This window comes from Myotis myotis, unplaced genomic scaffold (assembly GCF_014108235.1).
Source record: "Myotis myotis isolate mMyoMyo1 unplaced genomic scaffold, mMyoMyo1.p scaffold_m19_p_17, whole genome shotgun sequence".
NCBI lineage: Eukaryota > Metazoa > Chordata > Mammalia > Chiroptera > Vespertilionidae > Myotis > Myotis myotis.
Genome location: NW_023416321.1, coordinates 41,581,895 through 41,608,171, shown reverse-complemented (window position 1 = coordinate 41,608,171; position 26,277 = coordinate 41,581,895). Strand labels below are relative to the sequence as shown.

Here is a 26,277-nt window from a genome sequence, read left to right as displayed (position 1 = left end):
CACTCGGGGCTGCTGGGTGCAGGGTCTTTAGCTGCATGGCTGAGGGAGGCTTTTATCCTCTTACTATCACAGGTGGGCCCCCGGGCTGCCCAGGCCCACCTCACACCTGAGGGCACGGGAACGTGCTCTCTACTCTGTGCTGTGGTTACAAAGAACAGTTTCCAAGCCCTTCGAAGCCAAGGACTGCAAATAACCATTCGGGGCGGGGGTGGGGGGGGCAGGAAATGTGGGCTTACGCAGCCCGGGGTCCTCTCCCCGCACCCCGCTGGGGACAGGGGCTCCGCTGGTCAGAGCAGGGGCTGGTGCTCACATCTTTCCTGGAGAGCCACCCGCTGTGCCAGCTTCCAACATCAGGCCTGGGTCTGGCACACCCTCTGTGGCCTCACATCCCATGTTCCTTTCTTCCCAAACAGCAAAGCTCAATGCTTCCACTTCGAATGCCCTCTGGCAGCTCCCCAAGGCCACGTCCCCACGGTGGCCCTGAGGGTGGAGGTGTTAGTGGGCTCCGGAGAAACTGGTTGTTTCTTGTAGAAAGGGGTCGCATCACCAGCCCTATGATCTGACGATTCCAAGCCTCAGTTTCCCCATCAGTGAAATGGGGTAATAATAACTGTCCTGCCTATTCGTGGGGTTGAGGAGGAAATAACTGTGGTCGGCAAGAGTGATGAGGGATGTCAGAGACGGGCTCTCAAGATGACCCTTCAGCTGGGACCCAAAGGATGAGAAGCTGCTGCTAACTGGGTGTGATGGGCTCGAGGCGCTTCTGGGCCCCTCTGGATGCGGGTAAATGGAGGGTGAATGATGGCAGAGCAGTGGAAAGGTGGGGTCCCGCCAGTGGACCTCCTGAGACAAGGAGGAGAGTGGCTGGCGGGTCCTCCGCAGAAGTGTACACCTGACCCACACCCCGAAGCCAGCTCGTGTGCTGGGTCTGAGCCATGCAGCTCCCAAGAGAAGCACATCTGCCCCCAAAATCTTCTCTGGGCTACACTACGGGCCCAGGGCCAGGCCACAGCCAGTCAGAGGTGTCCACATGCGCGGACTTCAGACCCACAGCTGGGACCCTGCCTGTGCCCGAGGTCCATGGCCTCGGCACGGTTACTCTGTTCACACATCTCCTCCTCCGTTCCAGCGGGCGGCGCCTGGATCCCACTGCCCGCAAACTCTCTGGAAAGACCAGGACCGCACCCCAGGGATGCTGGAGAAGCCAGAGACCATGGTGGGCCATTCACAGGTTCGGCCATCCATGCCTTTCCCCTCGCGACCTTCCTGGCAACCCATTCCTGTATCATTTCCTGGTGCGGCCTTCCTCTCTACGTTCTCAGCACCCACCTCAGCTCTGGAATGGTCTGTGTGCCTCCTCTGCCCGCGGTGGGGTCACCCCTGAATGCTCGATGAACCCACTGGAACATGACCCCGGCCCCCGGTGCTCAGAGGTGTAAAATGGGCTGCGTGCAGTGGCTCCTGCGAGATGCCAGACCGCTTGGACCAAGAAACCCACACGCACAGGCTCCCCAGGCGGAAGTCACAGCCGGCTCCCTTTGCCACTCTGCTGGTGACCTGTGAGGACGCCTGGGTGAAGGGCTTTGGCACCTTTTAAACTCCCTAAGCTTTCTGATGACACAGAGGGCGTGGCTTGGGCTGGAGAGGCCGGGAGTGGCTCTAGAAATCAGGAGGCCCCCACACCTGTGTTGGGGTGCACAGCTGACACCTAGAAAGCGCAGCCTTGAGCTCCGGGCCACGGGGCTGTTCTGCAGGCCGTGCCTGCTGCTCGGGGGCCCGGAGTGGCCATTGGACAGGCAGCCTCTCCCTGGACCTGGCATACAACCCATTATAGCGGAGGGAACAGCTTGTCTCAGGATCGTGATGAACTTGAGGGCTGTGGGACGCCGGGCGGCAGTTAGCGGGTAGGCAGGCGATGGGAGGGCCTCAACATGCTGGTCCCGGGACGTGTGAGCTGTGTCCGTGAGCACGTGACCGCACCCCTCTGGACCTCAGATTCCTCACCAATTGAATGGGGTGAGTGCGGAGTTCTCGGCAGTTCTAGTGAGATGAAGCCTGACATGCTAAGCTCTAAAAAAATGTTAGCTCTCATTTTTACTAAAATTTAGGAGCACGAAAAGAAAAAACCCCACGTCGCGGTATTCCCGGCACAACCAACTAAGCAAATGTTTAACTTTCTCACTCGAGCACGTTCTGGCTGACCTCTGGCTGTCCTGAAAAGCACACTCGCCTTCAGGGGACCTGGTTCCTTCCCAGCACTTGTCCCAGGGGCAGGAGCGGGTTTGCGGGCTGGCCTGCTTTCTGCCTCCCTCCCGAAGGCAGAGGCCACCGCACTGGTCACGCTGTTGAATGAGCTGAGTGAGAGGGGGCTCAGCTGCCACCACCTGTGCCCTCACAATCCCTCCACTCCCCTGGTCCAAGGGCAGGAGACACGGGCCCTGCAAGGGAGCCTGCAGAGGAGGCTGTGCAAACAGCAGGGAGGCAAAGGCCGGAGCAGGATTCCGGAGGGAGAGCGGGGAAAGACAATTCTGGAAAATGCTGTGGAACCAAAAGCTGCCGCTCGGGGAGTGCGGCAGGAGCCGATAAGTCTGCCCTCTCCAGGGAGGTTTGAAAGGCTCTGGTGTTTTGTTTGGATGTTAATAACACAGATTCTAAATCCCCTGCCTTATTATGAAAAGAGATTTGCAGATTTAAAATCCTGGGCCTGGGATTCTGAGGGCAGCTCCCGCGGGTGGAGCCAGGAAGGCTCGGAGCTGGGGCGACCGGGGGAAGGAGAGTCCCTGCCAGGTCGCCTGCCCCTCCTGCTTCAGCCCGGGCCTGGGGCACTGGGACTGGAACAAGCAGGAACCGGCACACTGGCTGGGCTTCCTGGAGGGGTGACCAGCAAGCCGAGCTTTCTCTCTGAGCAGATGGAAGTGGCTGAGCGGAGGCAGCTCCCGCCCCGTGAGGCAGGGCAGCCTGCAGCCGGGTTGGGGGTGGGGTGGCCGGGCTGGGAGAGGTCAGGGCTGCCCTGGCCACGTGAGGCAGGAGAGCGGCCCCTTCTCCACTCGGAACCGGAGGGTGCCCCGAGTCCCCAGCATGCTCTTTCTTCTTGCTGAACAAGATGGATTGGAAAACAAATTGGCTCAAATAAAGCATGTAATTAGATTAAAGCCTCTTGCCCAGAGCCTTCAGGGCTGCAGAAAGCCCTCCTGACTGGAGGCAGGAGACTCAGTGGGCTGAACCAGCTCCTGGACATCTAGAATTTTCTCCTGACCCTCGGGTGCTCACCCAGGCCTCCCCAGCCAGTGGTAACTATGCCGAGAAGGTCAATTCCACCACGAAGAGGACTGCGGAGCCTGCTCTGCCACCAGCCACCCTGTTCCCTGCCTGCAGGTACCGCCTCCTCCCCAGAGGGAGCCCATGTCCAATCCACGTGGCCCACCTCAGCCTGTCCCTAGGGGACAGTGATGAGCCGCACCTGGGCAGCCCTCAGCAGCACTTTCCATCCACAACCCCAGGTGAGCAGCACAGGGACCTGTAAGGAACCCAGGCAGGTGGTATTAGGACCACAGGTTCCGTTACACACACCAGAAAACTGGGGCCCAGAATGTTCAGTGTTCAAGGTCACCCGCCAGTGGGGGCAGTTTTGCTAACACCAGCCGCCCTTCATTCTAGGTCAGGGCCATCCGCATCTTTGTCCCCAAATCCATGGGCAACCTGATGACCATTAAGCAATGACCCTAACCCCCCCCCCCCCACACACACACACCAATGCAGCGGCTGCCCCCTCTCAAGGGTACCTCCTCTCAGCTGCCTGTCCTCGGGAAGAACCTCTGTGTGCCCCCCACTCCTGCCACTCCCCTCCCCTCACTCAGCTCCCACCTGACGCCCCTGCCCATGCATTGGCCAGCCCTTAGGAAAAGCGGCTGTGCTCAGCGGCTGCCCGAGAAAGGAAGGAGCAGGCAGGAAGCTCAGGTCCCTACTCCGAAAGGCTCAGTGATGAGCAACTTGTCTCCAGGTGGAAAAAAGGAGGGTCGCCCGAGAAGACACTGACTGGGAGCGAGTGTGGAAGCAGGAAAAGCAAACAGGCAGCTCACAAGCCACCAGATTCCCCGGCCACGCTCGTGGCAGACATTACTAATCAACCTCAGCACCCAAGGGAGCCCAGAACTCAACCAGGTGCTCCTGGTTCCTGGTGGGAGAGCGGGCACATTCCTGCCCTCCCTGTTGACTCAGTCACTGGCCAGTTATTGACAGACTGGACACCAGCCACGGAATCTGCCTTCTCGTGAGGAAAGGGTACGTGAAGGTCGTGCACCCTTGCTCCTCCTGTCGCCATCCCACCGTCTGGACAGACTTCCGTGAGCCTCGCCTCGCCTGTTTCTACAGCTCCTCCCAGATGGCCCTCGTTCCACCTTCAGGAACAGCCCAGCATAAGCCTGTTTAGCCAACAGATCAGCCCTCAAGACTTTCAGAGAAAGTACCCCCCCTCCCAAGCCTTCCTGGGTCCTCAAAACCCAAGGGTGTGGCCATCAGAACCCCCACCAAGCGGATCCCCCGTCTTACCCTCTTTGCTCCTCAGTTACTCGATGTGAGGACTGAAAAGAGGAACTCTGTCTCCTCTTTACTTTATAGACGTCTCTGCTGAGGACGGATACAATCCTACTTAACCTGCGTAGCTCACGTCTCTGGGACACAGGTGAGAAGCAGGAAGGAAGCAGCCAAATTGCCAGACCTTCAGGTCTTCATTCTCAGCTTAATTACCCTTTACTCACAAGCACTGGTGACAAATGTTATAGCCATTCTAGAGCCACATATTTAAAGGGTGGGGCACCCACTGACCGGAAGAAGGAACAGCCAGCCAATGGAAAAGGGGCCAGGGACCATGAAACCAGGAAGAGCAGACAGAGAGCACCTAAGGGCCACTCTGAACAGAGGCCAACAATCCGGAACCGCTGAGAAAGCCTCGGGGTTAGGCCTTATCGCAGCCCAGTCCGCCTTCGCCACGCCCCCCCCACAGGTGAAATCGCGTCCGTGTGCATGGCTCCACGAGGCAGGAAAGCTGGGTTTTCTTTGGGAAAGATTCCCACCCAAAATGGTTGCAATTTTTAAAAACTATATAGTATTTCAGTGAATTACACCTCAGGTGTCTGAAAACCGTGTTTGCGGGGGCTGCTCAGTCCACAAGAACAGCGGCAGCTGCTGAAATCTCCCCGTCAAGACCAGCCTGACCGCCTCCTCACGAAGAATGAAGGAAATGTCTGCTCCCGGAGTGAGGGGTTCTCTCTACGCCCCAGGGAACCACAGACCCCGCAGGAGGTGTGAGGAGCCCTCACATCCGGGCAGAGGCCTGCTGACCCGCGAGCCCTGAGGGGCCAGAGGTCAGTGGACACTGGACTTCCCCTGCCCTGCACTCCCCACCTGGACACATCTGGGCTTTAACTGGTGGCCAAGTTCACATTCTACACCGTCTTCTGCTGCTTAACCATCTCTTTTGTCTCCAGGAACCCCCAACACAGGATTTCCAGCTGGTGCCCACGTACATCCCCCAGTCTTAGAGGGCCCCCTCAGTCAGTCCCCGACGCCCCCACCCCCCACCCCATCACACACACACATAGACAGAGGGGAGTGGGAATGAGGCCTCAGGAGCTCGGCAGAGGGTGAGGCACAGGACCCCACCCCCAGCGCTGGCCCTGACCTGCGGGAGCTCACCAGGCCTCCTGGGAGGCTTCAGGACAGCCTGCTGGACAAAGGACTAGCCAGCTTTCACCCGCTACGGGGGCCGTAGGGGTCGGCGACACCATCTCGCTCCACTCCCCGCACCAGCTCCTGCTAGGAACTGGGAAACCGCTGCTGGGCCTGGGGACAAGTTACCGCAGAGCCTTAGGGTGCCACATGCCTCTGACCTGGGAATCAGGCTTAGAGGAGCCCCGAGGTCTCCCAGTCCCTCCCACTGAAACAGGCTCATGGAAACGGGAGCCACAGGCCACATCCGAGCATCCTCTGCCAGCGTGGAAACGAAAGCTCGCAGCCCAGAGGAGCCCTGCAACCCCAGGGGAGAGTGCGGGCAGATCCAGGGGAGAGTGCTCGCTGCCAGGCTGGGCGGGCGAAGGGGTCTGACTGTGCCCTGGGCAGCCCCTGCTCTGAGGGAAAGCCACGGAGATCCATCCACCGCAGAGCTGAGGATTGCAGCCCCGGCGCATCCTCAAGATGCAATTCTGCCACATAAGATGGTCTTTGTGGAGGTTTTGCGTGTGGATCCCCAGTTGTTTCTGGCTTTGCCACCTTCTTACCTGCCGTCAGCGCCATTAGCGAGCAGCAGCCTGGCTGGAGGTGTGATGAGCCACCTGGGACCCCAGCTTGCATGAGGGCAGGACAGACAGCCTCTCTTAGCCCAGCTGACAAGGCCACGTGAGCGCCTGCTGACACCTGCATGGCATCTACTCTAACAGGTAACAGCCTGGTTAGAATCGCCTGCGTAGGCGTCTTTCTTGCAGTAAACCAGGGTCTCTTGAACCCGGGGCTCCATGTGCTACACCCATCCCTGTAACCCCAGCACTAACACAGCCCCAGTAAATGTGCAGCTAATGAACGAATGAAGAGAAAACGAACAGACACGTGCATGAATCCTGGCACCGGAGTTCCCAAGGAATGCTGGGAGTCAGGGGAAGAAGGGGGTACATACTAAAAACCACCACCGTGCCTGGCTGAACAAGAAATCCCCACTCTCAGCCTGTAGCCTGGACGAGGCCGCGGGGAGGATCTGCAGAGCAAAGATCAGTATTTCACACCCTTCCCAACAGCAGAGAAGGCCGCACCTGCCGCCCTCAGTCTGCGATGCTAATCCCTGGAACAGCTCCGCGCCCGCCCTCCGCGCCCGCTCCGCTCCGCGAGGGCAGAGTCGGCCTGCGCCGCCGCCTTCTATAAGCTGGAGCATTTGGCGCGGTATTCACCGGCGCTGCTCCCACAGGGCAGCCCCACGGGGTCTCCTTGTCGGCTCTCCCTGTGAACAGGAGATTTTGTGTTCAGCGGGGAAAACAAAGCTGCCCCGATGGGGATCCAGTTGGCCCTCGATACGCTTTTCCAGCGAGAGCCAATGGCAGACCGGCCCAGCCCGTGGGCAGCACGAAAGGGTGGTTCGGCGAAGCGGAGGGGGCCTAAGCTGGGCTCACGGGAAGGCCATGAGAGACAGGGGAGCTTGCAGCCCTGTCTGTCCAGCCGCGGGTTGGCTGGCCGGTTAGCCGAGCTGGTTAAGCCAGTGCCGATGAGGTCATGCCTTGGAAGCCAGTGTCGCCTTTGCTCGGTTCCCTGGGGGGGCCTACGCCCCCAGCCTAGGCAGCTGCCGAGCAGGAGACACACCACTCGGCCAGGACTGCTTCCTCCACAGACCAAAGACCCTTAACGTTCACCATCACTTTCTGATGCCAATAACTCCATAATGAGGTGGCTGGCAAATGCCCGCGAAGTCAGCAGAGTGAGCAAAAAGGTCTATGGTGGAGGCTGTCCGGAGTTATCAAACACCATTTCATTTTCCTCCTAGGCGTATAAACTACATTCTCCAGCACCCCTTGCGGTTAGGTGTGGCCATGTGATGCAGCTCTGGCCAATGTCATGGGTAGAAATGACATGACACATGCTCCTTTCAGGCCCAGCCTGGCAATGTCTCCAATGTGCCCCCCTCTGCTCTTTCCATGCCAGCAAGGACGCCAAGGCCCTGGAGCAGCGGTTCTCAACCTGTGGGTCGCGACCCCTTTGGCGGTCGAACGACCCTTTCACAGGGGTCGCCTAAGACCATCCTGCATATCAGATATTTACATTACGATTCATAACAGTAGCAACATGACAGTTATGAAGTAGCAATGAAAATAATTTTATGGTTGGGTCACAACATGAGGAACTGTATTAAAGGGTCGCGGCATTAGGAAGGTTGAGAACCACTGCCCTAGAGCAGTGGTGGGAAAACTGCGGCTCGGCAAATTGTGGCTCTCAAGCCACATGCGGCTCTTTGGCCCTTCGAGTGTGGCTCTTCCACAAAATACTGACTTCTGTACAAAGTTTCAATCACACTGTACGTGCGCACCCGCACGTGGCATTTTTGTGGTATTTTGTGGAAGAGCCACACTCAAGAGGCCAAAGAGCCGCATGTGGCTCTTGAGCCGCAGTTTGCTGACCACGGCCCTAGAGGATGGCACAACCACATGATGGGAGAAGCCTGGGCCCGACTCGCTGCTGCTGCAGTGGACCACCGGGGCTGCTCGTTACAGCACGCAGCCTGCACTGGCCAGTACAGGGGGTGAGAAGAGAGTCTGATGGAAGACACCCCCAGCAGCAGTGTGCACGGAAGAGAAGAGGGGTATGAGAGATGTCACGGCTGAGTGACTGGTTGGCCATCAGAGGAAGGACACGCGGCCCCAGGGAACCTCCACCAGGTCTTCCCACAGTACAGGGCTGTTGGAGAGTGGACACAACAGAAAACCACAAATGGCCCCTAAATCCCAATAAACTTGTCTTCCCCTCAAGTAACTCACCAAGATGTGGCTGGGCCAGTACGCCCACCTCCAGCAGCTGCCAGTGCCTGCGGCTAATGGCTTGCACTTGCACTTTCCCTGAAGGCGTGCCCTTGCTTGGTAAAAACTGCCCTGCTTAGAAATACATGGGAGGGTACACATACCCCTCCCAGGGGCAGTCCTAGCTAACGGCCAGCTATACGGACAGGTATAACCGCCTGCCCTCTTGCTTTTAAGCAGGACAACTTCGGTGCAACTTACTCTCCAGAGCCCCATGTGATTATGTTGAGACCTGAATTCTCTCGAACCCACGTGTTTCCCTAGCATCTTCCCTGCCCTGTCCTGCTTCCCTCACTCCCTCACTAGTTTCTCCTGAGCACCCCCTCAATAAATCATCGGCACAAGAATCCCTGTCTTGAGGCCTCTTAGGACCCTGCTAACCCAAAAGAATGGCTGGAATTCCACCTCTTGTCCCATCCACAGCAGCACATTTGTCATAAAGAGGAAGAAGACGGGGTGAAGTCCAAGCTTGGACAGTCCTGGACTGTCAGGCCTACGAAGATCACCACCTTCTCAGAGGTCCCACCATCGGTGAAGATGGATGCTGCTGTAAAGATGTCATGGCCTGGAGGGACACTGTAGATGCGAAAGCACATCTTCCCCTCCTGGGGCTGAAGGAGGTGACCACGTGGATCAGAAGGAATGCTTGGCCAGGAAACCAGGAATGCCCCGCCCTGCTCACTGGGGTGGGGGAGGGAAGGTGAAGAAGGATGGCCGTGGGTGGAAGCCTAATCCCATCTGGCTTGAAGAAAATGTCAAGGCAGGTTCACTAAAGCAGCTGCCGCCAAACATTCATGAACTTCTAACCTCTCCTCAATAAGAGGAATCGTTTCCAAGTCCCCAGGTCTGATTTCTCTCCAGGACTTACCACTTGAAAGGATGCTTGCTTGAAGCCCTATGGCTAACAACGTTGAGAAACTGGGTCTTCATTGATGCCGCCCTCAACCGTTAGGGCAAGTCACTGCTCTCCTCTGGGCCTACTCTCCCCATCTGTCCCATGTGGCAGCCAAATTGTATGAGCTACCTCTAGGTTTCCTGCTGCTACCAAAATCCGAAAGTCCACTTCCAGGATGCCTTTGGGGAGAAATGCTGAGAAACATTTAACAACCAGCTCTGTAGGAAGAAAACCCTTGATTTGTAGCACGTGCCAATTTCCAAGGTGTAAATATTCCCATCATGGCCAATATCAAACTACCAGCACGGTGGCCTGAATGCAGAGCTGGGAAGAGATGCCCACAGTCAGTGCTCACGAGCCTGTGTGAGCAGGTGCATGCTGGCTCCAGGATACCACCGCTTTGCAGATACCTCACTGCACAAAATAACTTCATTTCAGACCTGGCTCATTTCTAATCACGGCAAACCAAAGGGCCTTCGCCTTTCCTCAGCCCTACAGTCCACTTTACGCTTGAACAGAGACCGCAAGGCAGTCCAATGACACTTGCCACCATCTTGCCGAGGCGGACGCTGACCTCCCAGTGACCTGCAGGGAAGGAGCAGGAAGGGCACGGCCCCTCCCGAGATGCAGAGCCACTGCTCTTGCTGAATTAAAGCTCTGGGCTCTGCCTGGGGACAAGGCACAAGGTCCGCAATCTGTGTGGTCACTCCTTGGGACAGAGCAGGGACTTGTGTCGTGTCTGTACCTGTAGCTTTAGGAACACAGGGTCAGTGCAGCAGAGAGGAGAGTCCCGGTCAGCAGGAGGTAGGCTTGGGCTTGGGGACAGGCCTTGAGGCCGTGAAGGTCCATGTCCACAGCAGGGAGGACACCTGGCGAATGGGCAGACACTGTCCCCAGTCTACTCTCCTCTTCTCCTTCCCTCCTCTGGGTCTGGGTACCCTTCTTGGTCCAAATCGCCAACAGTCCCCTCAACACAGCCCGAAAGAGCCTCCAAGGAAAGGCCCTGCGGCCACTGGGCCCTGAGAGCAGTCGGACTCCCGGGCGGCTTGGACCCAGGGAATTCCAAGCTGGGAGGGGACTAAATGAATCATGTAGCCCAACTCCCTCATTTCATTGAGAAGCCTCAGCCCAAGCTACCAAGTGGCCTGCAGGACACTTTAACTGAGTGGAGGGAAGGCAACAAAAAACTAAAAATCCATGCTCTTATAAGTGATTGCATTTAAGGCGGTTACTATTACTACTTGCTGTGGACTAAACTGTCGCATCAAAATGCCTACATTGAAGCCCTAACCCTCAATGGGATGGTATCCGGAGGTGGGGCCTTTGGGAGGTAAGTGGGGTTAGGGTGAGGTCAAGAGGGTGGGGCCCTTGGGGATGGAATTAGGGCCCTTATAAGAGGAGACACCAGGGAGGTCTCTCCCCGCCCTGTGAGGGCTCAGCAAGAAGTGAGCAGTCTGCAACCAGGAAGAGGGCATTCCCTGGAACCGATCACGCTGGCACCCCAAACTTGGGCTTTCAGTCTCCAGGTTGTGAGAAATGAATTCCTGTTGTTTAAGCCACACAGTCTATGGTGCTTTGTTATGGCAGCCTGAGCAGACAAATATATTTTCAGTCTTGCAGGGTATGTAGGAAATCAAAGGGACCACTGCGGGTGCTGCCCAACCCCCCCTCTAGGATTGGGGACATGACTCCCCCCAGTTCAGTGGCTGTTGGGGTTCCCCCCACCAATCTGGGCAGGAGAGAGGGCTATCTGTGCGCCGAGGGCCGAGGGCCAGGGCGCCAGGCACAACCCATTTCCATGCACCCTCCCCCCAGTGCCCAGCCAGGATCTCGACAGGAATCCCCAAGGGAGGTGTCAGGCCCAGCTTCGGGCTGGGGGCCACCCTGGGAGTGGGGGTAGGGGTAGGGGTGGATCTCTGCGTCCACCCTGCCCCACCCTTGTTCTGCAGCCTGCAGTCCCCCCTCTGCCAACAAGGACCCTGTGACATGAGTGTGACACGGGGCGGGTCCTGGGGATTCCAATCCTCTCGCTCACTGACACCTGTCACTTGTCCATTCCCATCAGCCATCCCCTGGAGTCCCCTTGAGTGGGAACAAGGGCTAAATATTCCACCCCCACGCTGCTCTGCCTCCCAGCTCATCCCTTTATCCTCCTCTCTGATGGCGGCATCTCCACCTGCAGAGGCCCCTCCACAGGGCAACAAGGGGGGCCTGCGACACACAATGCAAATGGTTCCTTTGTGCTCCCTGGGGCGGCGGGCAGTGGGGGCAGCTGAGCGCTCCAGCCCTGCTCGCCCCAGCCTGACCTCTGCCCCAGCCCTTTGTGCAGCCCCCAAAAAAGGGAAGAGAAAGGGGGAGGGGAGGGGGGCAGGGAAAGCCAGGGAATACAGAGGTGGTGGAGAGGGGTGGAGGAGAAAGACAGAGGGAGATGAGGATGGAGAAAGGCAGTCAGAGAAAGGGACAGACAGAGTAAGGAGGAAGGAGCACCTGCTTCACGCAGGCTGCCGGGAGCACGGGAAGCAAGCGGTAAGCGGGACCGTGTGAAACTGCCACTTCTGCGGGACGCAGAGGCCAAATACAATGGCAATTCCATTCCGTCCAACCTGATCCACATGGGGTCAGTCTGGTCGCCAGCCAGGGTGCAGTGAGCGGGTCCCACCCACAGTCCCCATTCCCCAGGCTCGGTCTCTAGTTTCTGAGAGGGACTGGGCTGAGGGCGGAGGCCAGAGATGCTGTGCACAAGCCAGCCCCCCCCCCCCCAAAAAAAATAATACTAAGAATTCTCCAGCCCCACTGCTGGCAGTGCCAGGATCAAGAAAGCCTGCTTCAGCCCTGGCCGGTTTGGCTCAGTGGATAGAGCACTGGCCTGTGGATGGAAGGGTCCTGGGTTTGATTCCGGTCAGGGGCACATGCCCTGATTGTGGGTCAATCCCCAGTAGAGGGCAAGTAGTAGGCAGCCAATGATTCTCCTTCATCATTTATGTTTCTATATCTCTCTCCCTCTCCCTTCCTCTCTGAAATCAATAAAATATATATATATATATATTTTTTTAAAAAAAAGCCCGCTTCAGACCCGTAGTGCCCACTGAAGACGCTCAGCGTCGTTTAGCATCGGCACCCTCTGCTCCCACCACACTGTGGGGCTTCCTGGTCCCCTCAGCTGTGGAGGTGCCCCTCCCCTAGGGCCGGTCCCCTGAAGGAAGCGCAGAGCGTGCAACCTCCACCTCCAACACCACAGCGGGGGCTGGCGTTGGGGCTGGACGTGGCGCTCCCTGCCTCCCCTTTCAGAGCATGAGATGAATGGTGATGACGTGTAACATGTGGGCAGCACGTTTCACTTGACACGCCACTCCCCGTGCATCACACCCTGGGGACCCAGATGCACGTCTAAATATAACGCTCTGAGAAGCACGTGCCTGCATGATGCTTCAGTAATTAAAGCGCCGAGCAAACCAGCTCCAACAGACACTCGGGGGGTAAGAAAGATGGACTGGGGTCAGATGGTAGTAAAGTGTGGACCGCTTTGTTGGATGTAATGACGCTACTGAGAAGGTGCGGAGAATATTCCCAGAGATGGCATTCCGAACGATTTAGGGGTCAAATGTCCTACGGCAGCTTTTCTCTTAAAATATTTCAGCAGAAGAAATTGCTGAAGCAAATGGGACAAAATGTCCATGGTGAAGTGTAGGTGATGGGCGTGGGTACCCGCCACCATTCTCTCTGCTCCTCTGAGGTTTCTCGTCATAAACAGTTGAACAATTAGTTAAGCCACAGTAATCGATTTCCAGGCTCCAACTCTCTGCTGGGTTCAGGGTCCAACACCGGCCGCTGGGAAGGACGTGGCGAGGCCACCAGCAGTTTCCACTTAGCGGGCCCTGCACCCCTGTCCTCGGCCGCACCCCCTGCTGCCCACCCTGCCTTCCCACCACGGAGCCCGCGGACACCTCAACGCCGCGCGAGCCCTCCACGCACCGTGGTGTCTGCTTCCCGGGCGGTTCCACTGGGTGACACTGGGCATGTACAAGCCCACCACCGAGTCCACAGCTTTATCTGCATCATCCCGTCCCATGAACTACCCTGTTTCCAGAGAAGGAAACAAGATGAGCAGAACTGGGGTCTGGGGCTCCCATCCGGTGTCCTCTCCTCTCCGTCCGGCCACCCGGCACCTTGGGAAGGCTGCACCCTAGTCTTGTCAGCTCCCTTTCCCTCCTCATCACCTATTCCCTGTCCTGGAAAACGAGCCTAACAGGACAGTCCAAGCTGCTCCAGGTTGCAGGTCTCTATAAACCCAAGTTTCTTTCATGAAAAAAATGGAGGCGCTAAGAGGCCGCCAGGTGTGACAACTCTCAGGTGACTACCCTGAGGCTGGGGCCATGGAAGCAGGTCACAGGAGACACCACACCAAATAGGCAAGTGCCGTGAGGAGACCAAGCCGAGAGAGGACCGAGACCCTGTGGGGAGGGAGGCCCAGGAGTCGGCTCCTTGCTCTTGCACCTCCATCCCAAGTCCAGCCTCCACCCAGGAGACAGCAGTGCCCCTTGGCACCAGGGAAGCCAGTGAAAGACCACAGCCTCTCGCCCGGCTGAGAGGCGGCCCTTCCTCCCTCTGTACTTTCGTGTTCCTACGCCTACACTCCATTCCGGGGGAGCCCACAGGCAGTGCTGGGTGGGGTCAGCTCACCTGGGCTCCGAGAGCCCATCGTACGCATCTCTTCCCACCTGTGCGTTCAATGACATCAGAGGGGGTGTCTGCAACCAGCCACCTGGGAGTGTTTGCACCAGGGAAAGTGGCAAATGCCAGACGTCAGACTCTCCCCCAGCCAGGTCTAACTATTCACCAGCGCCTCTGCCCACGGAGACCTCAGCAAGGGGCTGCAGGACTGACCATCAGAGGCAGAGGAGAGAGAGCAAGCGTTTCTGAAGAGGAAGAAAGCGCACCAGGAGAAAGAAGGCCATTCCTACCCTGAGAAGAAAGCCTCCCCCCACCTCAACCCCAGGGGGTGGGGGACAGGGGGAAGAAAAAAGAAGTCTTTGCATGTCCAAGGCCTCTCAGCCAGCGGAGAATCAACCCCAGAGCCCCCGGTCCCAACTGGACTCATCCCGCTGAGCCAAGCGGCCTCCACGAAGCCAAACGACCCGCAATCAACACCTACACAGAGCTGATGGCGGCCGGGAGGGCGGGCCCTCTTTCAGCCCAGAGGATGGGTGAGTTTGGAATGGGGGTTCCTCTCTGCCCCTCAGCCCACTGCCCTCCTGGGCCCCGGCCCAGACCTCCCACGGACATGGCGTTCCTGCCTCCTGCCCCATGACGGGGCTCCGGCCGCTCAGACAGCAGTGGACAGCATTCCCTACGTGAGCTGGCCCTGCCGGGGGGCAGGTTCAGCGTGAGGTTATGTCCATCAGCTTCCTGGACGAATTCTCGGTGTATTAATTCTCCTCCGTTACGCAGGCAAAAGTAAATAAGCTTTTCTCCGGCAGCCTGGCACACGGGCCTTCCCTATTCAAACACTGCAAGAACTGACAGGCTTGGGAGTGCTGTGCTCCAGGCCCGCTCCCCAGGGGCCCCCTGGCCCCCTGCCCACACCGTCCCGCCCACCGAGACAAGGCAGCCGTGCGTGGCAGGCCCAGCGTCCAGCGCCCGAGGCCCGGGCACGGCCCTGGTCCTCGGGTGCAAGCACCAGATCCTGGGCATCCAAGACCACCAGAGAAGGTGCCAGGGGTCTGGTCAAAGCATGAGGATCACACCTGCTTGCTCAGCCCCTCGGTGAGCAAAGCGCTTTGTAAAGGGTGTTTACTGTTGGCTTCCATTTCCAACATGTTTTTTAAAGGTTCAGGAGGAAGAAAAGAAAGAAACAGTAACAAAAACAAAAGGAGACAGAGAGGCAACTAACTAACCAAGAACTGCTGGAGAGGACTTTAAAGGGGGAGCTGCACGTGTCTGTAAGCGCTGGCTTGGGAATCTTGTCTGGTCCAGCGAAGATGGTCGCTTGCTTTACTCCGGCTTCCTGGCCGGCACAGAAATCTCCGGGGTCGTTTTCCTTTTTCCCTCTATTTTTTCCCCATTTGCCCATTTCTGATTTGCAAGGGCAAACGCCAAAACCGCTGCAGGGACTGGGAAAATGGGAGCAAGAGCGAGATGCCGGTCTGCCGCGGCCTAGCTGGGTGCACGGCCCCACGCGCGGGGCCAGGTGAGCTCTGAGCGGCTGAGGCCACATCACGGGAGCAGGAGTCAGGACTCTAGCGAGTGGTGGCGTCTGCTCGCCCAGCTGCACTGCCCAGGGCTGGATGGGATGAGCCTTTGAATCGGGTCAGAAAGGCCTTCCTCAGCCTCACGCCGGCTCCTGCCTCGGCCTCCCGGGCCCCGAGCTGCTTCCTCCTGCGGTTTTTCCCATGAGTGTCCCTTGCAGCTCGACCAAAGGTGACTGACGGCTCTACCCAATTTCCCAAGACCAACGTCCCTGGCTCTCCCGGTGTGACCCTGGCACTCCCTGAAACGCCCTCTGTCCGCTCCTCGCTGGGGGCTGTTCGTTGACTGTGCACGTAGGCGAGTTTGAAACGTTCTCTCTCAGTTCCCAGCGTACGGCAACACTCCAGTCTAGTCTTTACTCTAAGACATTCAGGCAGCCACGTGGGTGTGCAAGCCTCCCCCACACCTCCCTACAGTCCTCCCTGGAGGGGAGGAAGGGGGTCCCCAGAGCTGACACTGATGTCCACATGGGACCCCCTTTCCCACGCCTACTCCAAGTGCCAGTACACGAAAGGCCCATGTGACCCCAGGACGCTGGGTACAAGCCTGGCTGCTCTCCGTGTGGCGCCCCAGCCAGCCGGCTCTGAGCCCCATGTAACCTCCCTGTGCCGAGGGCTGGCGACAACCATTCACAGTATTATCTCCAAATACAAAAATAAAACACACGGGACGACTGCGGATGGGAAAGGGGCCACATACTAAACCTGACACACTCAGGGCCCTGCATGGGGGGCCTTGCAGACTCAGAGACCGAAAGTCGCTGCACAGGAAGGTCTGAACGTACAATTCCCAACTCAAAGCGGACGTGGCAGGTGGCTGCGTCCCAGGCCTGTAGCTCCCCTGACAAAGGTCGCTCTTTACCTTGGCTGAGCCTGCCTGTCTTTCTGCATCTACGATAACTAACATACCTCGGAAATGTCAGAGTAACCTCCTTTTCCAGACCCCGCGGGGCACACCACCTACCAGACACCACATTGCTATCTTGTCCCCCGATACCGTCTCCACGTGCTGCTGTAAGTGCTAACTACTAACTATCCCGCACCCGCCAATGAAAAGCAGGGTCTCTCCATTTCACTTTTTATCCAGTCCCAGACTTTCCCCACTCTGCTTTCTCCCGGCCCTTTAATGTACCACCAATGGGCTTCATGTAACCCCTTACACCTCCTCCTTTGACTGCAATGTATAAAGGAAGCTGTAAAGCTGCCATTCTCCGGAGCATTTTCTCACTCCGCTGAGGTTTTGCTTCCCGGCAAATGTGGTCAGTTTGGCTCCAGTCCACTCCTCTAAGACTTTTTCTTAGGCTGGACGTTCTCTTGTCGACATTACAACGGAAACGAACACACGAAAATACACTTATCCAAGCACGTTCGAAACCCGAGGGTGACGGTGCAGCCCCTCACTGTACCGCTTCGTTATTCATGGTTATGGGTCAGGAGGCAGCAGCAGGCCTGGCGGCTCCCGTAATTTTGAAGCGACAGTGACCTAAACGGCATTCTGGGATACCTGCACCCACCCGAACGGGATGGGGAAACACCTGTGACTTCTGCTGGCACCCAGGTCACCGGGCTGCTGGCCCTGCCGTGGTTCGTGGCCACCTCTGCAACCGAGGAAATGCTCACGTTCAGCGAGAGGAGAGGGACAGTGGCGTGTGGTTCTCTCCCTGTCCAGCTCCCTGTCCCCCACCCCGATGTCTGTGTGCGGCCCCCTGTTCTGTTCTGCTGCTCAGGAAGGCATTGCCACCTCCTTCCCGCACCTTCTGCAGCCCCCGGAAGGGGTTGCGCGGCCCCTCGGATGGTGCTGGGCTCAGGCCGCTTCCTAACTTGGTGGATGAACAAGAGGAGCCGCTGTGAGCGTCCTGGGCGTGGAGAGAGGCTAGCCACAGGCAGGGATAAACCCCTCTCTTTTATTCTTGTGTGTGTGTGTGTGTGGGGGGGCGCTCCCAGATAAATGCCCTGGGGCTCCACCCTCCTCAGTCCAGCCCGGGAACCACTCATGCCAAGGAGCCCCCTGATGGTGGTTGGGAGGATTCTGGCCCCTCTAACCCCCATCCCTACCCACCCCTCCCAAAAAGATGAGCAGAGGGGGCCAGCCTACCTTCCGGCTCCTCCACGCTGCTGGCTGCAGTGGTGGGTGGTGCCACGGGGATCTCTGCAAGATTCGGGACAGGAGGAAGGGAAAGTGAGGTGAGAAGGTGTTATTTCTGACCTTAGAGAAGGATGAGCACAACACAGACCCTCCCAGCCTTCCAGTGTCTCCCTCACCACCCCCCCATCACTATCACCCCAGCTCCAGGAAAGGATGGTCGGGGAGGAGGAGGCAGCTGCAGGGGACGGGATGCCCAGGCTCCCTGCCTGTTCTCCTGTGGAAACTGTCCCTCCACCCGCAGGGATGCCCACACTCCTCGACACTGAGGAGGGACGGGAGTGAGGAGAAGGGAAGCCGGGCTGCCCTCGCCCTTGAGCCAGGGCCAGGTAGGGGGTGGTGTGTGTGTGTGTGTGTGTGTTTCTGCTGAGCCCTTGAGGTGGCCGACAGGGGCTTCCCCAGGCCCCCTGCTCATCTCCATGTGGCTGACTAGGCCCTGCTCACCTCTGACCTCAACTCACGGGGGAAGGGAGGGGATGGCGCTCATGGCAGGGGTGGCACGTAAGGCGGCTGGGAGGTGTCCTACATGTGCAGAAAGGGGTCTGCACCCTTCCCAGGTTCCCATGGGCACATCTCACCAGCTAGGGCATTGTCTCCGTGGGCAGTAGAGACCAACACCACGGAAGGAGAAGGGGCCTGTGGAAGAGTGCGCCTTATTGTGGTCACTCCACTTCTACCTAGGGTGGCAGCCAGTTCCCACCAGTTCCTGCCCCACCCCATGCTCTGCAAAGGGAGGGGTGCAGCTGGTCCCTAGAACGGGCCAGGTACCACCGGTATCACAGCTGAGGCTTCTTCCTTCTAAACGAGGCCAAACCAGGGACCACAGTCCCTGAGGGGCAGGGGCTCCCTGGTGAGTGACCACAGAGGCCTCTGAGAGCCCTGAGGACTCTGGCTGCCCTCTGACTGTTGGGATAAGACCTCCCTTGGACCCCCAGATCTAGACCAGCTAGGACTGGAGCCGTGTGGAGCTGGGCACCTGGGGACACTCAGGCTGGGGGCAAACCCGAGCACTACGGCAGGAACACCTTCCGGAAGGAATGGGCAGAGGACCCAGCCGTCAATGTGGAGGCAAATCTTGCGCTCGATGGATTTTATCAGCAGCAACAAGTGCCATCACAGCAGCTTACACCAGGCCCCCCTCGGTCCCTAGGAGCTACCTGGTCCCAGCAGAAACACCCCAGAGCGGGCGTCCGCACAGTCCAGCCCAACCCTGCACGTCCCCAAACGGAGTGGAGGCTGGTGGCCACGGAGCCACACTGGCCTGAGGGCTGGCGCTGGTGTGCAGGGGGCCTGTGGCTCCCCGAGTCGTGACAGCAGTCCTCAGGGCATTGTCGGGTGCCTGCAGCGGGTGCTCTCTGCAGAGCTCGTGGGAACCCCGGGAGGGAGACCAGGTCTTTAGGCTGCTGGTGGGCCAGCTCTCCTGGCATCACCTGCCTCGGGCAGGACAGGGGAAGGTACTGAGCATCAGGAAGCGCGAGCCCCCATTTTCCAGGTCCCTGTCTCAGAGTCTGAAACATCCGCTTCATTGCCGGGTCTGCCCTGGGCACTGGGAATGTTGGTTCCCGCCACCTCTGAGCAACCCGACAGCTCCTGACTCCCTTTAAAAGGGAGACCGTTCCCCGTGTGCATTCTCCAGGTGGCGGCATGGTTTCCGCCCAGCGCTCCCAGTGTCACTGCTGCTTCCTGGGTGGGTGGAGGGCTGCTGAACGCTGGGAGACCGGCAGGGAGGCGTGTTGTGGGAACCCTTTCACCTTCCTCTGCCCCGGTGGGCACTGAGCTCAATTTCCTGAGGCTGCGCTTTGGGTCACTGGCTGGCACTGGACCCTGCCACACATCCTGCCTTAGAAGCTGGTTGGCGCCGCCGGAACCGACACCGCCCGATGTGTCCTGGAAGGTGAAGGCCACCCCAGCTTGGGCAGGTGAGGCACAGCGGCTAAAGCTCCTGCCTGTGCGTGTGTGCGTGCGTGTGTGTGCGCGCGCATGTGTGTGTGCGTGAGTGTGCGTGCATGCGTGTGTGTGTGCGTGTGAGTGTGCGTGTGTGTGCACACATGTACATAGGGTTCTCTGCAAGGCCCATGGGGACCACTCCAAGTCCCCAGGTGCCTTGTGACAGGCCAGAAGGGCCGGTGCCCTCCCAGTGCTACAGGACACTGACAGGTCGCCGGCCTCTCCCGTGGAGGCCCGGGTAGAAACAGTTAGAAAAGACGTCCGGCTCCGCAGGTCACCGGTCTACACTGTGGCTGCTCGATTCTGTGGTTACGGTTCAAAAGCCGCCACAGGCGCCTGTGAACAGCGGGCCCGGCTGTGTCTCCATAAAACTTTCCCTGTGGACACTGAACGTTCCCATCATCTGCACACGGGAAGCAGCAGTGTTCCTTTGTTTTTTGTTTCGGTCATTTAAAAAGGGCAAACACACACACACACACACACACACACACACACACACCCCTTGCAGCCGCATAAAACCAGGTGGCAGGAACCTCCCGGCGGGTGTGCCAACCCCGCTCTGGAGTAGCAGACTCCATCAGGCTCCGCCCTGCGGGCTGGGCTTGGCTCCTCCCTCTGCCCTCCTTTCTGAGGCAGGCCCGGCCTGCACGCCCCAGACCCGGCTTCCGCCAGGGCTCAGCCTCTGCTCACGACACCTGTGCGATGCCACCGGTTGTAAAACATGAAGACTGGCTGAGCCAAGGCCCCCTGCCACCTCCTCACTCCCTCTCCAAGCTCCCGCAACTAAGGGGCCATGGTTGGCCCGATGGGGCCTCCAGCACCCTCGGGGCTGCTCCCATCCTTCATAACGGCCATGGGAGCCTTCCCAGCTTCCCTCAAAAGTCCTGTGGTGTCGGTCAGCAGCAGGGGGTGTGAATTCCCACAGCAGCAATGGCGGCCCAGGTACAGGCCCTCTGGCCGGGAGGGACAAGGTTTGGAGCCGAATGGGGCTCTGGGGTTTGCCAGGTCTGAGGGAGTCACCAGGGAGGTGTGACCTCCGGGCTGCTGCCCCCACCTGCTCTGCCCACCCACCCACTCAGGTCCAAGGTCAAGGTGGCACATGGAAACAGGACCCAGGCGTAGGGGTGGGCTCGCTTCCCCGACTCATTCTTGGTCAGGACAGACAGCCCCAGACAGGCCGGCTCTGCTGTGCTCCAGCAAGCACCCCGCGGCTTGGGGTCCCACCCGGGGTTCCACCCAGGCAGAGATCGCACCCATGAGCTACACTCCCTGGGTGGCGGGACCCGCCTCTGGAAAGGGCCCTCCACCCACACCCAAGCCGGAGCCCCAGGAGCAGGCGCCAGCGTACTTATGCAGGGGGCGATGGGGGAGCGGCTCTGCTGGTAGCCTTTGGCGCAGCGGTTGCAGGTGATGCCGGTCACGCCGTCCTTGCAGGGACACTGGCCGGTGGTTTGGTTGCAGGTTTTGCCAGCAGCGCCCACGGGGTGGCAATCGCAGGCTGTGGAAGACACACAACAGGAGGGTCAGAGGGCCGGCAGGGGCCCCATGCACACCCTTCCCCGGGGGCCCTCCCCAGGGAAGAGCAGGAAGGGGGGAAGTGGGCCCAGCCAAGCCCACACGTTCCGGAAGCTCTGAACACTGGCCACCTGCCTACCTGGAAAAGGGAGTGAAGATTAGGATACACGGACTCGAAAGGATGTTCTGGCAGCAGGAAAGTGAGGGTGAGGGCCCTTCCAAAGGCCCGAGAAGAAGGCACACAATCAAGCATGTTTCCAGGAATGCAAAGTCTGACCATGGCGGAGGAGTCAGACCTGGGAGCCGCCCCTTCTCCCAATGGGTTTGTGCATTCTCATTCCTCCACCCGCCAGCACCTGGCCCCCACATTCCCCTGCTGACCCTCTGGGCGAGAGGGACAGGGTTTGGAGCCTGACGGGGGAGTCAGCAGGAGGTGCGGCCTGCAGGCTGCTGCTCCCACCTGCTCTGCTCACTCGCCCTGATTTGCAGCTGGGCTGGGGCTCAGGCTTCTGGACCCCAAAGCCCATAAACCACAGCAGTGGGAAGAGGCACAGTGATTGTTTAATAAACGTGCAAAGACTGGGAGGTGCGGGAACCCTCCCCCAAGGGCCTCACAGAGGGAATGGCCAGGTGGGGCAGTGACGTGAGGCCCCGGTTCTCAGGCCACTGGCAGCACACGAAGAGCACGCCCAGGACCATGCTCCCGGTGCCCATCCTGTCACACTGTGTCCGGGGGCCCACTCCTGTGCGCTAAGGACCCTACTCCAGCGATGCAGTGGCCGGGCAACATTGGGGGGACATCCCACTGCTGGGGACTGACTGTCTGTATCTCCCCAAAGTCTTACGTTCAAGCCCTAAACCCCAAATACAATGGTATGGGGAGGTGGGGCCCCTGGGAGGTAATTCGGGTTAGATGAGGTCATGAGGGTGGGACCCGCCTGCTGGGATTAGCGCCTTTAACGGGAGGAGAGAGAGGTCTCCACAAGCACAGAGCAAGGAGGCAGCCCCTGCAAACCAGGAAGTGGCCCTCCCCAGACACCGACTCTGCGGCACCTGATCCTGACTTGTCAGCCTCCGGACGGTGAGAAATACACAGCTGTTGTCTAAGTCGATGGTGCTTTGTTACAGCAGCCAGAGCTGACCGAGACACCTGATGCCCGGGCAAGAACGGCTGCACCAACAAGGCAGGACCTGAGTCCCCGTGTCCTGCCCAAGTCCAGGCAGTGGCCCTGAGTGGGAGTGGGAAGGGAAGACAGGACGAAGGAGAAGTGGTCTGCCTCTCCCCCGCCCTGCCCCCCCTCCTCCCGCTCCTTTCCCCTCCTCTCCCTCTCCCCCTCCCCCAAGGGCAGTGGGGGAGGGTCTTCAGGGAGGCATCCCGCAGCCATTTCAACTGGTGCTGCAGCTGCTCTGTGCTTCTGCTCCTAACGGGAAAAGGTATCCAAGAAAATGAGTGGGAGCAGAGCTCCTCAAGGAGCTAACTTGGGGTTCTCCAGCCGGCTCTGCTCACGGGGAGGCAGAGCCTGCGGATGAAGATAGGCCTCTCCCTGCAGCCCTGGGCCAGGGGGACGGGGGATCCACAGGAGGAAGGAAGCAGGAGAGCAGGACGGAGAGGAAGGTGAGATGTTTGCTGAAGTTGTGTCTGGACATGTGTGGCTTCCCGAAACTCGTGGAGGAGCGGGCTCCTAGTTGTGGGTGCCCCCTGGCAGGTGAGAGGCGGGGGACACAGGCCCGGGACAGAGGCCCTGGGTGCCACGCAGGCGGCTGGTGGGCTGAGGGGTCTCTCAGTGCAGGCTCCACAGAGGAAGGCGACTGCTCCAGTCCTGCCTCGTTAACAGCAGTAAACCCGTCTGCTAGAAGCCTGTCTTCTCAAACCTACCCTGAATTTAAGGTCATGCCTCACTGTTTTTTTCTTTCCTTCTTGTTTTTTGTTTTGTTTTGTTTTTATTCAGTAAGAAGAGACTGCACCTCGGTGCAAGGTGCGGATGACGCCAGGAGGGGCGGATGGAGAATACGCCGACCTTTCCCTTGGCCTCCACGTCCCGTGATGGGAAGGGCGCTCACCTGTGGGCGGCGTGTCTCAGCTGCCACGTGAAAGCAGAGGCCACAGCACAGGACGCTGCTGTCCCGAGCTCCCGACACCGCACCAGTCGGATGGGGACGGAGGCTCCCGCTGGCTGACGCCCTGGCCTGCTCACACAGCTGGCTGGCAAGGCCGAGACGCACGCCAGGACGCCTCCTCTCCTCTCCGTGTGACAGAGCATCGCTGCCCGCAATGGACTTCGGGACCCTTGGACTGGGCTGACAGAGGTCACCAAAGGCTGCTCAGGACTGAAGGGTCCGAGCTAAGTCCCCCGCGGGCATCAGCACCAGTCCAGGGGTCTCTACCGTGGGGGGAGCTGGCCCAGAGCAGAAGTTGGGGAGCAGTGGGAGGACAGTGTCCCTCCCTGCGGCCCCCACAGCTGTGACCTCTCAGCTGCGCCAGCTGAGGGCCGGTGGAGCCGAGGCCGCCCTCTGTGCTGCTGGGGTTGTTGTCTGCTGGGTGGAGCGGGCACTTCCCAAGGACCATCCTTTGATTAAAGGAGCGGGTGCGTCATCTCAGCTTCCAAACATTTCTCCGGAGATCTGCAGCCTGGTCTAGCGGGAGCAGCGCTCACTGTGCTTCCGTGTTCCAGGAGGAGGCGCCATCAGTGTTCCACAGAGTGGGGGGCGGGGTGCTCGGCAAGCCAGCCTGGTCACCCCCAGGGCAATGGGACATCAGGAGGAGGGGAACACCTCCCATGTGGCTCCTGTGAACACCTTACGGGTCCACCTTCTCATACAGCCGTCAGCTCTGGCCCTCACACCTGCCTGCGACATTGGCACAACCACCCGGAGGTGGAGACTGTGGACAGGCAGCGAAGACTGCAGCGGGGGGAGGAGCCGTGGGGGGAGGGCTCGTCTCCGAGGGCATCACTGAGGCCCTCCCCTCTCTGGAGGCCCCCTCTTCTCACTCTGCAAGGAGAAATCCATGCTCACACCAGCTGGAACCAAGGCTAGATGGGTTTTGTTAGGCGTGGTCAAATACAATCCCGACAGACAGGCTTGCATTGCATTCGAAGTAAGGACTTTTCCCAAAACCCTGTTTAGGAGGAAAAGTCTGAATTATCCCTCTGTGCAGACGGGCGTGGGAGGACTGACGGATGACAGCACCTGCAGAGGGTTCTGCCACAGCCTGGGAGGAGGGAGGGAGCAAGCAGTGTCAGAGGAAGGGGGTGAGCCACCGCAGGGTACCAGGAGGCCCGGGCCCTGACCCGCAGGGAGAGACACACGCAGACAGAGGAACACCCGTGAGCGCGCAGGGCACTGGCGCGGTGGGCGGGGCAGGCGGAGCTGGACAGAACGTGGGGCTCAGGTGAGTGGAGGCTTCTTGGCAGGGGGCCGGGCGAGGGGCGAGGAGAGCCTCCCTGATGCTGAGAACTGGGTCTGGCTCAGAACGTCCTCCGCCAGGGCAAGCCCATTGGTGACTCCATTTCCCTGGAAGTCAGCCGCTTCTTCCAGCAGAGGCCAACCCCTCCCACGCAGGTCACCGCGTTTGCCGGAGCGGGCAGCACCTGGCCATGGGCAACAGCCTACCCCAGGCTTCTCCCATCCAGAGGATGTGAGACCGGCGGGAGCTCGGGGCCCTGAGGAGGCGGGAGGGCCTCCAGGTGCGCAGCAGAAGCCCGCTGTCTCTGCGCTCGGCCGCCGGACAGGGCCAGGGGCTCAGGGCACACAGGCGGTTTCAGACGGGCATCAGGAGACCCAGGCCTGGGCCTGCCCTGCAGTAATTCTGTGTGACCCTGGGCTAGTGCCTGGCTTGCTCTGGCCCCAGTGGCTCACCTGTAAGAATACAGGTCTACACTCTCACTAGAGCAGCGGTTCTCAACCTGTGGGTCGCGACCCCTTTGGGGGTCGAACGACCCTTTCACAGGGGTCGCCTAAGACCATCAGAAAATGTTTTTGTGATTAATCACTATGCTTTCATTATGTTCAATTTGTAACAATGAAAATACATCCTGCATATCAGATATTTACATGACGATTCATAACAGTAGCAGAATTACAGTTATGAAGTAGCAACGAAAATAATGTTATGGTTGGGGGTCCCCACAACATGAGGAACTGTATTAAAGGGTCGCGGCATTAGGAAGGTGGAGAACCACTGCACTAGAGTCACTTCCAACTTAACAGCCTGGGGCTTGGTGTCTGCCCCGGACCACCCCCACCGCTGCAGGCATGGCAGTGTCCCCACCGAGGGTCCAGGCAATTGCTCGCTCATACTGCCGGGCACATCACGCCTTCCGTCCACACCCCCCAGTCGCCCTGCCTGACACCCCTGTCGACCCAGTAGTGCCAGGATGTCCTCGCTGAGGCTGGTTTCTCTGTCAGTGAAGAGCAGCCCAGCAGGGTTCCCAGAGGCAGACGGTCCTGACCCCAGGCTGCTGGCCTCCGGCAGCTCCTTTCCCTGTTTCCTCCGGTGCCTGTCCAGGCTCCCTGAGGACCCACAGCCTCCATCAGGGGGAGGCGCACGCCCGAGGCTGCCCCCTCTCACTGTGGCTCACCCTGTGGCCTTTGGGAGCCCATCCTGGGCGCCTATAGGGGGGTCTGGCTGCTTTTCCTGAGGACCTGGCTCTAAGGGCCTTTGGGTTCAGGCAGGGCCTTCAAATGGCAGTGATCTCAGGACGTAGGAGAGGGGAGTGGCCTGGTGCCCAGACTCCTGGAGAGCTCCAGGCAGGAGGGTGGGAGAGGGAACGACCACAGCCCACAGCATCGATCCTCACTTCAGACGTCACCAATGGCTGCACTCAGACAGAGCAGCTCCCCCCACCTACACTCTCTGTAATTCCTCCCTGTAACTCACCGATGTATAATACTCTTATGCTCTTTCTTCTTTTCGTCAACCCCCACCCCCACCCCTCAGAGAGCAAGCAGGTGCTCCATAAATACTAGTGGAATCAGAGAACA

The 26,277-nt window shown here is 59.2% G+C and overlaps 1 protein-coding gene across 2 annotated transcripts in view; it reads right to left on the bottom strand.

Annotated features, from left to right (window-relative positions):
• Positions 1-26,277, bottom strand: part of NTN1 (netrin 1) — a 180,466-nt gene that overhangs the window by 26,995 nt on the left and 127,194 nt on the right. For both annotated transcript variants that reach the window (XM_036341586.1, XM_036341585.1), the window contains exons 4-5: positions 21,128-21,277; positions 17,785-17,838 (exon numbers count right to left, since the gene is read on the bottom strand). In XM_036341586.1, coding sequence (XP_036197479.1) covers positions 17,785-17,838; positions 21,128-21,277 — 204 coding nt within the window. The remainder of the gene's footprint in view (positions 1-17,784; positions 17,839-21,127; positions 21,278-26,277) is intronic.